Source organism: Cladophialophora yegresii (assembly GCF_000585515.1).
Source record: "Cladophialophora yegresii CBS 114405 chromosome Unknown aczIN-supercont1.4, whole genome shotgun sequence".
Lineage (NCBI taxonomy): Eukaryota > Fungi > Ascomycota > Eurotiomycetes > Chaetothyriales > Herpotrichiellaceae > Cladophialophora > Cladophialophora yegresii.
In genome coordinates, this window is record NW_006913048.1 from 1,003,318 (window position 1) to 1,016,347 (window position 13,030).

At 53.6% G+C, this 13,030-nt stretch overlaps 4 protein-coding genes across 4 annotated transcripts; 2 read left to right on the forward strand and 2 right to left on the reverse strand.

Annotated features, from left to right (window-relative positions):
• Positions 1-3,937: 3,937 nt before the first annotated feature.
• A1O7_05679 (ATP-dependent RNA helicase dbp2) lies at positions 3,938-6,249 on the reverse strand (the record flags this gene model as incomplete). Its single annotated transcript, XM_007759687.1, has 5 exons — positions 3,938-4,137; positions 4,189-4,317; positions 4,789-4,896; positions 4,947-6,067; positions 6,197-6,249. The coding sequence occupies 5 exons, from the start codon at positions 6,247-6,249 to the stop codon at positions 3,938-3,940; spliced, it is 1,611 nt and encodes a 536-aa protein (XP_007757877.1).
• A 434-nt stretch (positions 6,250-6,683) lies between these two features.
• Positions 6,684-9,075, reverse strand: A1O7_05680 (uncharacterized protein; the record flags this gene model as incomplete). The annotated part of the gene is made up of 2 exons (XM_007759688.1): positions 6,684-8,683; positions 9,024-9,075. 2 exons carry the CDS (start codon positions 9,073-9,075, stop codon positions 6,684-6,686), a joined length of 2,052 nt encoding a protein of 683 aa, XP_007757878.1.
• A 553-nt stretch (positions 9,076-9,628) lies between these two features.
• Positions 9,629-10,547, forward strand: A1O7_05681 (uncharacterized protein; the record flags this gene model as incomplete). Its single annotated transcript, XM_007759689.1, has 2 exons — positions 9,629-9,959; positions 10,024-10,547. The coding sequence occupies 2 exons, from the start codon at positions 9,629-9,631 to the stop codon at positions 10,545-10,547; spliced, it is 855 nt and encodes a 284-aa protein (XP_007757879.1).
• Positions 10,548-11,925: 1,378 nt separating this feature from the next.
• A1O7_05682 (uncharacterized protein) lies at positions 11,926-13,014 on the forward strand (the record flags this gene model as incomplete). The annotated part of the gene is made up of 1 exon (XM_007759690.1): positions 11,926-13,014. One exon carries the CDS (start codon positions 11,926-11,928, stop codon positions 13,012-13,014), a length of 1,089 nt encoding a protein of 362 aa, XP_007757880.1.
• Between the last annotated feature and the right edge of the window lie 16 nt (positions 13,015-13,030).

Here is a 13,030-nt window from a genome sequence, read left to right on the forward strand (position 1 = left end):
TTTCGCACCCGTCCGCGGACTCGCCGCTAGGCTTGCATTGCAGGCTCTCCGTTCTGCGGAGGAATATTCCCACTGCTGGCGCGCCGCCCACCTTGCGGATCGACACTGCCAGACCCGGCGACGTAGCTCGTATCAACCAACTAGTTACGCTATTATGACGAGGCTGAGAGAGTTCTGGCTTTCATGTCGTCGGGCCCGATCTTCACATGGCTCAGACGGGCTTGTTTCGTTGAACCTAATGTGCAGTTACGTATTAGTTGCCTCGTGCGTCTAATCAAAGGATACTTTTTACTACGTACACCAAAAATTCATGCAGAGCGCCCGTAGGTGCCCGATAACGCAAAGTTTCAGGACCCAGATCTCTGGGCCATGTCAACAACTCCCGAGCTCCAGGTGTGGAGCCAAGAAAGCGCCAAAAGAGCAAGTTGGTGCATGGTCCGGCCGTGGTTGCAGTTGAGCTGCAGGTGAGAAAGCTAACTTCTTTACGCTTTCTAAACGCTGCTAGCGCCTCTAGGTATGCCGAGGGCTCGGGTAAGTGTGCTGTCGCTGGTGAACGGTCGGTTAGGGGCAGGGCGCGGCCTCAAGTCCGCTCCAGACGCCTAAGTCCATGTGCTCTGCAGATTGACAGCTGCGGGTTTGCTGCACACTCCCTGCATGGCACCGGAACGAGATGGCTGGTGCAGTACACAATACTCCGTACATCTTGGGGGTTTCATAACTCAATCATAAACGGCGGTCAGGCATCGGAGAGAATACAGGCATTCCCCATCACAAGCCGTCATTGGCTCGTGGATCTGCCTTGACCATGTCGAGGATGACGAAGAAACCCGGGCTGCGTGCAAATAGTATACGAGGTACTCCTGACGGGCCCCCAAGAGCATTTGCGTGAGTTTGGTAGAGCCCGTCCTGTCAAGCTAGTGTAACTTCTCAACCATGGTGCCGGGACCTCTTGGAGCACTTAGGCCTGGATTTCGGGAAAGCTTGAGCCGCACATTAACGGCATCTACTGTGTAGGGTGATGGTATTTTCTGTCTGCGTCGTCACAGTATCAAGAGACTCTGACATGGAACACACCTAATGCCGCTGTCAAGTTCGCCCAACTGTAGAGGACGGCAGCGCCGCCCTGCCTGCGTTATGGAAGCTCCAAAGGCCCAAGTACATACGAGTACCTTCCCCAAGCACCAGAGCGCCGGGGCAATCTTGGGACCACCCAAGTCGACGAGTCGAACAAACAGCGCCACATGCACTGGTGTACCGCCCACGGGCAACGCCGTGCATTCCACACCGCATTGTCTGCAAGCTTTGGACCCGTGACTTCCCAGGGGCCTGAGTGAGGACACGGAGTCCTTCGTAACTCTACGGACTGCATACCTCGTGCTGCTGTGCAACTTTGCGACTTCCCGATAGCTGCAGACAGAACTGCCGCGGAACAGATGTGCATGATGTCGGGGTCCAACTTCCGAGTCAGTACTCCGTAACTGCACTGTGTAAACATAATTGCTTCGCCCACGGAGTTCGATATCGACATCAGCATTGACCTTTCGTCGCTTGTAAGCTTCCTATGACTGTGCTTGCTCGCATGCGACTCCGATCACCCAGCTCTTGGAGAGTTTCGAAGAGAGATGAATGCGGCAGTGGGTGTTCCGAGCCAAGGCGTCACTCTTTACGGATTTCAGCGAACATCATAAACAACCGGTAAGGTTCACTGCTGGGCTGACGACGTGCTCACGGTCAATACGAGGTATCTTCACTGCTCGTACCTCAGGGTCCACTCGAAGGCTTCGACTGCAGCCATACTGTACTGTGATATGCCAATAAACGCAGAGTCGAAATGCAAGCCGAGGATTTCGAGGCCATGCTTGGAAAGAATCTTCATGTTCCGGGTGGATTGCCGCTGCGCTGGATTCACTACGTCGAGGCTGTGACAATATGCGGTCTCGATCCGAGCGGCCACCATGAGTAAGTGATACAGTGGATTCTTCCTCTCGAAGAGAGTCCTCCACAATCTACAGTGCCGCCACTTGATATTGTCAAGTTGACATTGATTGCGACACCACTGCGTTCTCACCGTCCTGCTGTCGAAACAGCCTTGCCCTCGGGATCTCCCGCCTTGTTCAGAAGACCAAATGCGCTCACTCAAACGCCCCAATCTCTTGAATTCCTTGGCTGCAGCTCAAGTGGTGAATCTCAAACCTACACACGGATAACACGGAAGGGCAGTCGGTGCAAGCTGAGTACGTATCCAGCCAGGTATGTCTGTATGTATCCCTTGGCGGACCAGAGGGTTTTATTACCAAACACATTGCGTCGCAATAGAGTGTCCTGGTGCTCCTGCTAGCGGCTATCACGTTCAAGGCGCCTATCCAATTGCTGTTTCTGCTCGAGAGCCGGCGCCAAATCCCTGCTACAGTGTTGCTGAGGTTCACCCAGTCACGTGCTCAGACACCGTTTGTGGTAGGTAGACAGGTCGACACTAAGAGCAAGTCTGGTGACTCTGACAGCAATGTGTTCATCCTGGACCGCGTGCTTCCAAGCCCGGACCACTTCTCCTCTGGAGTCGCGCCTGTGCCCAGGGAAGCATTCATACCACCAGCGTTTTTGCGCGTCGCGCTACAATGCAGCGGACTGTGCAGATGACGGGCTGTGGCTTCGGGGTGTGGCGGCAAGGTAGGCGCAGGTGGCAACTTAAGATGACATGACACTTTTTGCAATTCCCTGGCTCTTGCTCTTCCGGTCACGAGGGTCTGCATCCTTCAGTCGCTATCTCCACGTTGAAACCAGGGAGTATTTCGACACATCTACCCGTCAGGTAGGCCGTCAGCCGAACACGGTCCAGCTGTCAATCTTCGGTCTTGCTTGGTGAAATGGCTTGAACCCCGGTGTTCATGATACCGTTTTTGTCAAGCAAAAGAGCAAGACTATGGGGGAGAGCCTGTGGGCACTAAATACTGAACACTGGACATTGAACACATTCAGAGAGATACCTCGAAATGTTCGGCTCGGTCATACGGGAAGTGAAAGGCACGAGCCAACTCAGGGACACAACCGGCACGGTCGTAGGTGCGCGAATAGTACCGTCTTTCTATCAATTCTCTCCAGACTCCGGTATATGGGACCTGTCGAGAACGGGACTCGAACTCGGACTCGGACTCTGACTGTGGCGTTTCCACTCAGCAGGAGAGACGAGCACTCTTGGTGCTTGTCAGACCTTGGTGCGTAAGTCAAGTCGAGTGCGTAAGTCAAGCTCAATCATTCTAAATTCAGCTGAGAACGTTGCTTTTCGCGAATGGAAACACCACCATTCTCGAGGTGATGGAGTCTCGAGTTGCTAACGCAGGATGATTTATTATGGCTGTCGTTCTACACCAAGCACGAGAAGGGCCGTCGTCGGCCGAGCCAGTCTGTTCGTGTTGACTGAGATCAAATATGTTACTGAAGGGCGGGACTTTCACTGCGGATGCGTGGTTGATTGTTACACGGAGCCTACCTATCAAGTAATCTTCGTCTATCGTCGTCGATGACACTAATGAACACAATACCTGCACGCTTAGCGCTGGCCTGATTGTCGATTCCTTCAATATCAGACGTCTTCTGATAAGGCCATTGAGGCATCTTTCTCCGGCGTCACGAAAAGCCAGCTCTATCAACTCTGTGTTCAGGAGATGCTGAACTCTTGACATATCTTGCACACTTGGGGATTTCCATGAACGCACCCTGCCCAAAGGTAACAAAGTCGTGTCCGGCCCACAAACACACCAATCTATCGTTTCCGCCCTATGCCCACGAACGCCTAAGCCAATAATGCAATGCCGCTCCAGAGGTCTATACGTGTCACCGTGACCATAAGGAAAACAAGTGGTGCAAGACTTGCGAGGTGAACACACGATTCAACGACCCATACCGTCCAAATTCTCTCGAAGGCATCGAGTTGATCATACTACCATCTGGACCGGCCAAGAGGTGCAGCGTTGGAAGCAGTGAAGCCGCCACGACCACCACCACGGTGACCGCCGCGACCACCGTATCCTCGGCCGCCGCCACCGCCTCCAGAGTAGCGTGCCATCTCTGCAAGACGCGGGTCAATGTTCTGCTTCGAATCTTGCAAAATAGAGATAAGGTCACGGGCTTGTTTGGCATCTGCGTTATGTTAGCGAGCTGTATTCCTACAGAGAAAGTGGGGAGACTTACTCTCTGTTGTGAAGAGTGTAATGGCTGTGCCTTTCCTTCCAGCACGAGCGGTTCTGCCAATACGATGAACATAGTCCTCAGAATTGTTGGGGTAGTCGTAGTTGAAGACATGAGTAATGTCTCGGACATCTTGAGTTTATAGGTTAGCAACTCAGCCAATGGAAGTCTTACGGAGTGTCGGGGACCATATGTGGTTGTGTGAGCGGAGGCGCATGTCACTCTCTCTGTGGCTCGGAACATCATCCTAGGGTGGCCAATGTCCATGTCCGGAAAATCGGCAATGGTCTACGGTCCTTGGAGAATAGAGATCCTGGATTTGCAGCTTGGTTTGGTCAAAATAAATGTCTCACAACCTACTCGTGTCGGACGAAGCAGATGTGAGAGTCAATAAGCTGAGTGCTGGCAAACTGCAGAGGTATCCAGGAGGTCTAGAAGAAGGACCGAGAAGAACACAAAAGCCTGGACAAGTTACGCAGGGCAGTAGCGTAACAAGCGAAAAGAGAGCGAGCACCGTATGCCACACGACAGCAATGGTAAGAAATACAGAACAAGATAGACAAAAGAGGAGAAGGGGGGGAGGGGGTTGTTGTCTGTTCATACCGATACCACGGGACGCAACGTCCGTAGCAACCATGATTGGGCTCTTGCCGGTCTTGAATTCATTGAGAACCCAATCACGTTCGTTCTGTTGCTTGTCACCATGAATGGCTATAAAACTGTCAGTCTCGAGCCTGTGACGAAGGGACATGTCCACTTACAGAGTGCGGGCCACCCATCTTGTCTTAAGAACCGGGTGATGTCATCAGCGACACGCTTAGTACCTGTGAAGATGAGGATTTTGTTGTTGCGATCTTCCATGACCTGTTCAAGGTGTTTGATCATGCGATCTCTCTTTTCAAACTCGGACACAACTTCGACGATCTGAGTAATTCGGTGGTTTGCAGACAAGTCCATCGAGCCAATGTTGACCTGAATGAAGTCGTTCAGGTAATCGGAAGCCAACTGGCGGACCTCTTTGGGCCATGTGGCTGACCACATGCAGGTCTGTCGGTCAGGACGAATTTGGCCAATGATCTTGCGGATTTGAGGCTCGAAACCCATGTCAAGCATGCGGTCGGCTTCATCGAGAACGAGGTATGTCACACGACGAAGATTGGTCTTGCCAGACTCGAGCATGTCAATAAGACGACCAGGAGTAGCGATGCAGACTTCGACGCCCCTAGAAAGGTCGCGGATCTGACCACCCTTGGGAACGCCACCATAGACACAAGTGTTTCGGATGCGGGAGGATTTGCCAAACTTGGTGATTTCTTGTTGAATTTGCACAGCCAGTTCTCGAGTTGGGGCAAGAACAAGGACGATGGGGCCGTCGCCTGGAGCGAGAAGGGGTTGAGCGTTGATGTGAACAATGGCTGGCAAGCAGTAGGTTAGGGTCTTTCCAGACCCAGTCTCCGCAATACCAACCACGTCACGACCAGAAAGAGCCATGGGCCAGCCCTGAGACTGGATGGCAGTGGGTTTCGCAAAGCCCTGAGCCTTCACCTCGGACATGACATAACTGGGGAAACCAGCCTCATCGAAAGTTTCTACTGGACGAGGGACATTGCGGCCCTGGATTGAGATCTCGTTCTTTCTGCGGAACTCGTCGACGTCGCGTTGTGGTCTGGCCGTGACGGCAGGATCTTCGTGGTAGAATGATTTCTCAAATTTTGGCAAGGCGGCAAGATCCCAACTCTGCTCTTTCAAGCCTGCGCCCAGGTTGGACATCTTGTCACCGCCGCCGCCAGAATATCCGTTCGAGCCGCCATAGCCACCAGAGTAGCCATTGGAGTAGCCGTTTGAGTAGCCATTGGAGTGTCCGTGGCTGCCGCCGCCGTATCTGTGGATAGTTAGTCAGAACCGGACAAGTTGAGGGTAAGAAACACTGCGCCGAATGTCAAGCGCACTAGAGAAAGTGCCGCTGAAAAAATGGCGCAGTCCAAGTCCCGCCGAGATCGTTGGCACGTACCCGTTCGAATAACCGCCGTCTCTTGACGAACCGTAGCCGCCGCCGTAAGACATGGTGGGCGTTGAGGTTTGGCGATGGTGAGCCTAATCAAGGAGACCAGAGAAGCAGGAGTCGTTGGAAGTAAGTCTGTTTTCGATCTGGTTGAAACCAGGCGTACGAGAGGAGATTGTTGTAGTCAGACGTGTTACGAGGAAAGAAAGGAATGAAGAGATGAAGATTGTTGCAGGAAGATGGGGGCGGTAAGGGTTGAAATTTTAAGGCGAGTCAAGTAAGGCGAGAATGAGTGAAAAGTGAAAATTGGAAGGCGAAAGCGCGAACAGCCACAATGGCCCGCCGTATCGCTGATCACCGAGCACTAGCGCAGCACGTGCACTGTCACGTGAACATCGTTTAAGCTTGGCATTGAAATTTGCCACCGAGGATGCTGACGGTTGAGAAAATCCCTTTTCCACCACTACCTAGTGCCATTCCTGCTCATCGAATGCTATCAGTAGTGAGTTCCCCCACCCATGCCTCCCATTGACCAGAGGTCCGTGATGTCAAAATCGAACAGCGTTTCGGAAAGTGCACTGAATGGATCTGTCGTTGTCGTCACAAACGGGTCCAACTCTGGCAAGGCTTGAGTAGGCTGTCCACTCATTCCAACCAAGGTGTTCGCTGTGCTCATTGTGGCGTCTTCCACACCCGTGACCCCTTCCAGCGGAGCAATCTGCTGCAGGACCATATACTCGAACAGCTTCGCTACCCGATCAGCAGTCTCCTGGGCACATTTATCAGCGGGCTCGGAACGCAGCAGACCGAGAGCGCTAGCAGCAAGCCAGTATGAATGAAATCCTTGACCGAGACCGCGTATGCGGTCTTCCATCAGGTTGACGCTGTCCTCAACTAGTCGTACCGCAGTGCTTCGGTCCTGCATGAGGCCTTCCTTCGAGTTGACAGAGACTACAATATCATGGCAAGTCGCCAGGCATGCTCGAAACAAGCCGTCTCGGAGATTGCACATGATCATCCCGCTACTGGAGCGAAGGTGAGTAAATATCTTCATGGTCGCTAATGCGGCACTACGCCGAGCAGCGCGCGAATAGAAGTGTTTGGCCTGGGCGCCTGGCTCGGTTGCAAATGGTTGGTGGATGAGCAGGAGAGACTCATACAGCAGCAGCTCCGACAGATCTTTCGATATGGCTTTTGCCGCGCTCTCATTCCATTCGGGAATCGTATCCAGGATTTGTCGAATCCTTTGGTCGAGCTCAATAGCCGCATCCTTCTCTAGTGAAACGCGTATGCTGTTTATCGTCGATATGATCTCCAGTCGGAGAGGTAAATGTTGCTGGGCCAAGCAGAGAAACGAGGTCCGGGTAAACTCAGTTATCGGCCTGGCAAAAGGCATCGTTTCCGTGTCCTCGTCAAAATCTTCATCATGAAGATTGAGAGGCGGGAGCGTGTCCCAGTCGAATGGACCAATGCTGGTGCCCATGCCTCGATCGAGGCTGTTTTGGAGATCGAGTTCCAAGATTGTGAACCACAGCCGCCGACGCATCTCCTGGTCGAATACCGAGATATTTTTGCTTAGGAACGTGGGTTCGCGATGCAGACCTGACGACATGGCCGCACGCAGTAATTGCCCAGACACTGTCCACTCCCGTTTGATCTTTACACAGTTCAACTTCTTAGCAATGACAAGCAGCGCTCGTACTTGAAAAACCTCCAGGGTCACGTGTTTCTGGCTCTGGAGATCGAGCCAGTTCTCGCATACTTCGATCCACTTCACAGCCATGTCACGGCCAACACTGCTTCGACCCCTAAACCCCGATGGACCGCCTGCCACCGCGCAATTGACGCTGGCGCAAACTAGCAGCAATTGGACCAAAAACACCGAGGAGTCTTTCGAGAGAGATGCGCCCCAAAGTTCTTTGTACTTCCGGAAGAACATGGGCGCGTGCAGGACACGGTACGTTGTTTCCAATGTCTCGAAGTAATCCCGCACCAGCGCGTCCGCTCGAGCTTGTTCTGGGAGCATTGCTACCAGGGTGTCGAACTCCGGCAGCATCAATGTGGGATTGAGCTCCTTGCGTTGGTGTTTCCAAATATCGCGATGCTTCTCGAGCGTCGGCAGCCGGTGTAGGATGTCCTTCACAAAGCGAGATAGCTCCTCAAACTGGAGTAATATGCTAGCTCCGTGGCTGGGACCGAAGTACTGCGTTTTGAAGCTCTTCCCACGCAACAGTGCTCGTTCACTGTCCGGCAGGGCGTTCTTGTCCGACGTCGCTCGAGGACCAGCAGGATGACCCAAACCCAGGTATCGTTCCGAGGATGAGGGCTGGGAACCCGCTGCCCTCACATGGGTCTCCAACTCGTAGACTCGATTCTGAAGGTCTCGCAATGGTTTCGCTTGGGTTCGAGCCTGAGTAGGGGTGGTGTTCTGGCTATCTACATGGGCACGTGCATTTTCGTGTTCTTTCGCACGGGCGTGCCACACGTTGGCGTCTTCTATTGTGCTCAGCAAGTTAGCGTCTGCTCAAAATCTGTGAAAGCTCAACAACCGGCTTAGTCGTTCAGTGGCTGTGCAACACGACACCGCGTGCTGCCCATAATACTTCTTGATCTCGAGCAAAGGCGGGTGCCCTGTGGGTGTCCGGCAACTGTGGCTTGGACGCGATGCCCACGACCTCAGGCACGGAAAGGACACCACCTCCGACGTATCGCCGGTGCGCGCCGAGTGGGAGACACGCATGGCCGACATAGCAACAACCTTAGATCATTTGCGGGAGGTGCTTGAATGTTGTCATGGCACAGGAACCTTTCGGTCGACTAGATGACAAGGAAATACTGGGACTACTACTAACCTGTCCAGGACGAAGCCGAACTTTCTCGGCGCACATGTCGACTGTCCTCGGACGGCGGTAGGAGAGTATCGTCCTGCTTCGTGTACGAGACATAGTCGCAGCTGATACCTCCTTTCTGGCATCGAACGCAGGTAGGAAGTGTCCGATCACATTTCTGAAGACGTCAGTAAGAAGTTGAGTGTTGAGAGTGGAGAGCAATGACCCTCTCCGGCACACTGGCTGTCCGTGAAGAGGCTCACTTACCACTTTCCGGCGACGGCAGGCGACACAAGAGAGCGCCAGACGACGGCGCTTTGGACCCATTGCTTTTTTGACCGAGCTCTGAGGCCGAGCCAGGCTGACCGAGATAACGACGTTGGTCCTCCTCCCGCAATTGCGCGGAGATTCTGCTTTTCTATTGGTTAGGTCTTGATGTGAATCTCAGTAAAACTTGCTCGCGTCTCACCCCGGATTGAGCCTCGGGTGACGCCGCCCTGTCGTGCCTGTGCTTACCCCGGTCGCGCGCGGGTTAGGGTGAGCCGGGCGAGTGATCACCCGCGTCTCACCCGCCGTGAGGACCATGACGTCTCGCGTCTTGCCTAAACCAACTATGTGCTTTATGCACCCCATCAAACCTGAGGAGGCGATTCGCGAGGCCTACTTTGAGCACGGCATCAGGGTGTTCAGCCTAGATTCCAGGTCTGAATTGGACAAGATTGTGCGCGCAACGAGTATTAATGCTCAGCCAGCCACTGATTTGACCCTATGCGTCCGGATTCAAATTGGTGCCCAGAGTTCCAAGTTGAATTTTGACGCCAAATTCGGCGTCGATGGTCGTGAGGCGATCGAGCTCCTCATCGAGACGCGCAAGGTGGCACACCGGCTCGGTGTCTGTTTCCACTTGGGCAGTCAGACCATGGACCCGGCCGATTACGAGCAGGGTTTACGACAATTTGATGGCTCGGCAAAGGAAGCAGGTGTCATCGTCGATGACGCGCGATTTAGGGGGAGGCTTCCCCGTCCTATATCCGACGATGAGCTCGCCGGATTTGTCGGTCTTTTTCAAGAATATTAAAGATGCATTTGACGGCCTCGCACTCACGCCGACCCCGCGACTGTTAGCAGGACCTGGTCGAGCCTTGAGCGCGAAGTACCATTCGATTGTTACTAGGGTTGAGAATCGTCGGGGAAACAAGCTTTATATCAACGTGGAGGCCTATGGCGTCTTGTTCGACGGTGCGTACATGAAATGGCGATACAAGGCTCGGCTGCTTCGTGAGCCGCCATCTACACCCGAAGACGAAGCTTTCTCGTTCTACGGGCCCACATGTGACAGCCTGGATTACATGCCCGGACCTTTTTATCTGCCTGGCGGCGTAAGGGAACACGATGATCTCGAAATTTTGAATGTTAGCGCGTATGTTTGGACGATGAGGCCTTTTAACGGATTTAGTTCGTACAAGTACGCCGTGTTGAAGACCCGGATGAGCTATAGACTACCACTGCAAGGGCCTAGTATCCGCCCTTAAAATCGAGATTTCAAGACCTTCCTGGAAAGACTTTTTCTCAGGTTATCATGCTGCTTCCCACACAGCCTCCTGGAATATCTTCTCCACGGTTGACCCAGCGTGGCAACGGTAACCAAGTGTGAAGCCCCCAGAAAGCGACTTGCTTCGAAAAAAGAAGGCATTCACTTGGCCTCATATCTCGACATAAATACCGACGCGATCAAAGGCCGAGACTCAGACTGAGTGGCAGCAGCTCTGACTCGAGCTCTTGATTCTCGCAGCTGAAATCAAGGCTGCTTGCGAGTTTCGTAAGAAAGTATATTCTTTTCTGTCTCTGCGAACGTATTGCAGTTCAATCGTTGCGAACAGAGAGGGGACTTTGCCAAGAAATAATTAGCGAACACTGCTCGCGCCTCACCCCGGATCGGGGTGATCAAAGAATCTAGCGCCTCTGCCAGGCGCCAATCAGGTGCAACCCCTGCTCCGTCGTCACTACATAGGTAGGCAACTTCAGCCACTTCCCTCACCCAGGGATAAGAACGCTCTAGACCCCATACTTTTCAAAAACATCTGTGACAAGTGAGCCCATTCTCAGCCTTTCGTTCACGACCACCAAAGTTTCGGCTCAAAGTTGATCGGATCCCCGTTGAAACGGAGTGCTGTGGAGCTGAACAAACGAGTAGAGGAAGATAGTCCCTTTGCTCCAAACATGGGAACAGGGTGGGGACCGACTCGTTTCGCAATAATGGCTCGACAAGAATACTGATTTGTTCCGACTTCTCTCTACCATTGGCATGGTGGGTTCGGGAGGCATTCAAATAGCCTCGCCCACCTTTCAGGATGGCTAGGCATTGAACTATTCAGACACGTCTATGCTTTTCCAGCAACGGCAGGATGTGAGTCCTCAGGGTTCGCCTCCCAGTCGTCTATTATTATTAAGTCCTATATCGTCCATCTAGCATTCTAGATATATTTCTTGGTGTTTGTCTTTTATGGTCCACTGCCCTCCGTACGGTGGATCACCCATCCCACCTTTACCTTGAGGATTCCTCCCACATGATCTGAAAGGGATATCCCACTTTTGTTATCAAAGCCTATTCTATCTTATTAATCATGCGCATGACCCTCTTCCTATGGAGTGACCTTGGTTCAAACAAAGATGGGGAGGTAAGACGGCGTCCCACCCTTGAACCCATGCCTGGCACCCACGATGCGTACACACCAGACGCTTGAACTCTTCCTCTAACCCAACCCGTACACTCCAGTACAGTCTTGAATGAATCCAAGATTAAAGGCCTGGCCGATCACCTTTGATCTTGGATCCATTCAGGACTGCATTGGAGTGTATCCCTTTATGACTGCACACCTTTAGTCTAGTCTGGCCTCTCACCATCTCACCATGTCGAGGCTGTTTACCCCCGTCCAGGTCGGTTCCTGCCACCTGCAACACCGCATCGCCATGGCGCCCATGACCCGGCGACGGGCCCACGAGAACTACGAGCCCAGTGATCTTATGGTCGAATACTACGCGCAGAGGGCGTCCGTGACGGGGACCCTGTTGATCTCCGAAGCGGTGGCGACGTCGCCACGGGCCAGTGTCTGGCAGAACACCACGGGTCTCTACACGGCCGAACAGATGGCCAAATGGAAACCGGTGGTTGAAGCGGTGCACGCAAAAGGGTCTTTTATCTTCGCGCAACTGTGGATCACGGGGCGCGCTGCTCGACCCCTCGCCGTCGCGGCAGGCGCCGAGGTCATCTCGAGCAGCGCCATCCCGTGGAGTCCCGAGTCGGCGGTCCCGCGATCACTGCGAGAGGAGGAAATCTGGGCGTGTATCGAGGACTTCCGCCAAGCGGCCATCAACGCCGTAGCGGTCGGATTTGACGGCGTCGAAATCCACGGCGCCAACGGGTACTTGGTCGACCAGTTCACGCAGGACACGTGCAACCAGCGCACCGATGGGTGGGGAGGCAGCATCGAGAAACGCTCCCGGTTCGGCGTCGAGGTGGCAAAGGCGGTCGTGGGCGCCGTCGGGCACGAGAAGGTCGGGTTTCGCATTAGTCCGTGGTGTCGGCATCACGGCATGGGCATGGCCGATCCCCTTCCCCAGTTCACTCACCTCTTGCAGGAGCTTCAGAAACTCAAGCTCGCCTACCTCCACATCATCGAGGCTAGGGTCTCAGGCAACGAGGACGCCGACCTGCGCCAGTCAATCGACATGTTCGTCGACGTCTGGAATGGCACTAGCCCTGTTATCGTCGCTGGAGGCTACACCGCCGAAAGCGCCCGAGATGCCGTCGACGGCAAGTACAAGGACAAGGACGTCTTGATCGCGTTTGGTCGTCAGTTTATCTCGAACCCAGACCTGCCACTACGGGTCAAGCAGGGAATTCCCTTCACCAAGTACAATCGGGATACCTTCTACGAGGTGCTTTCGCCGAAGGGCTATACAGACTATGCCTTCTACAGCCCGGCTCAGACGGCGTAGGGGCGGATGGAATCTT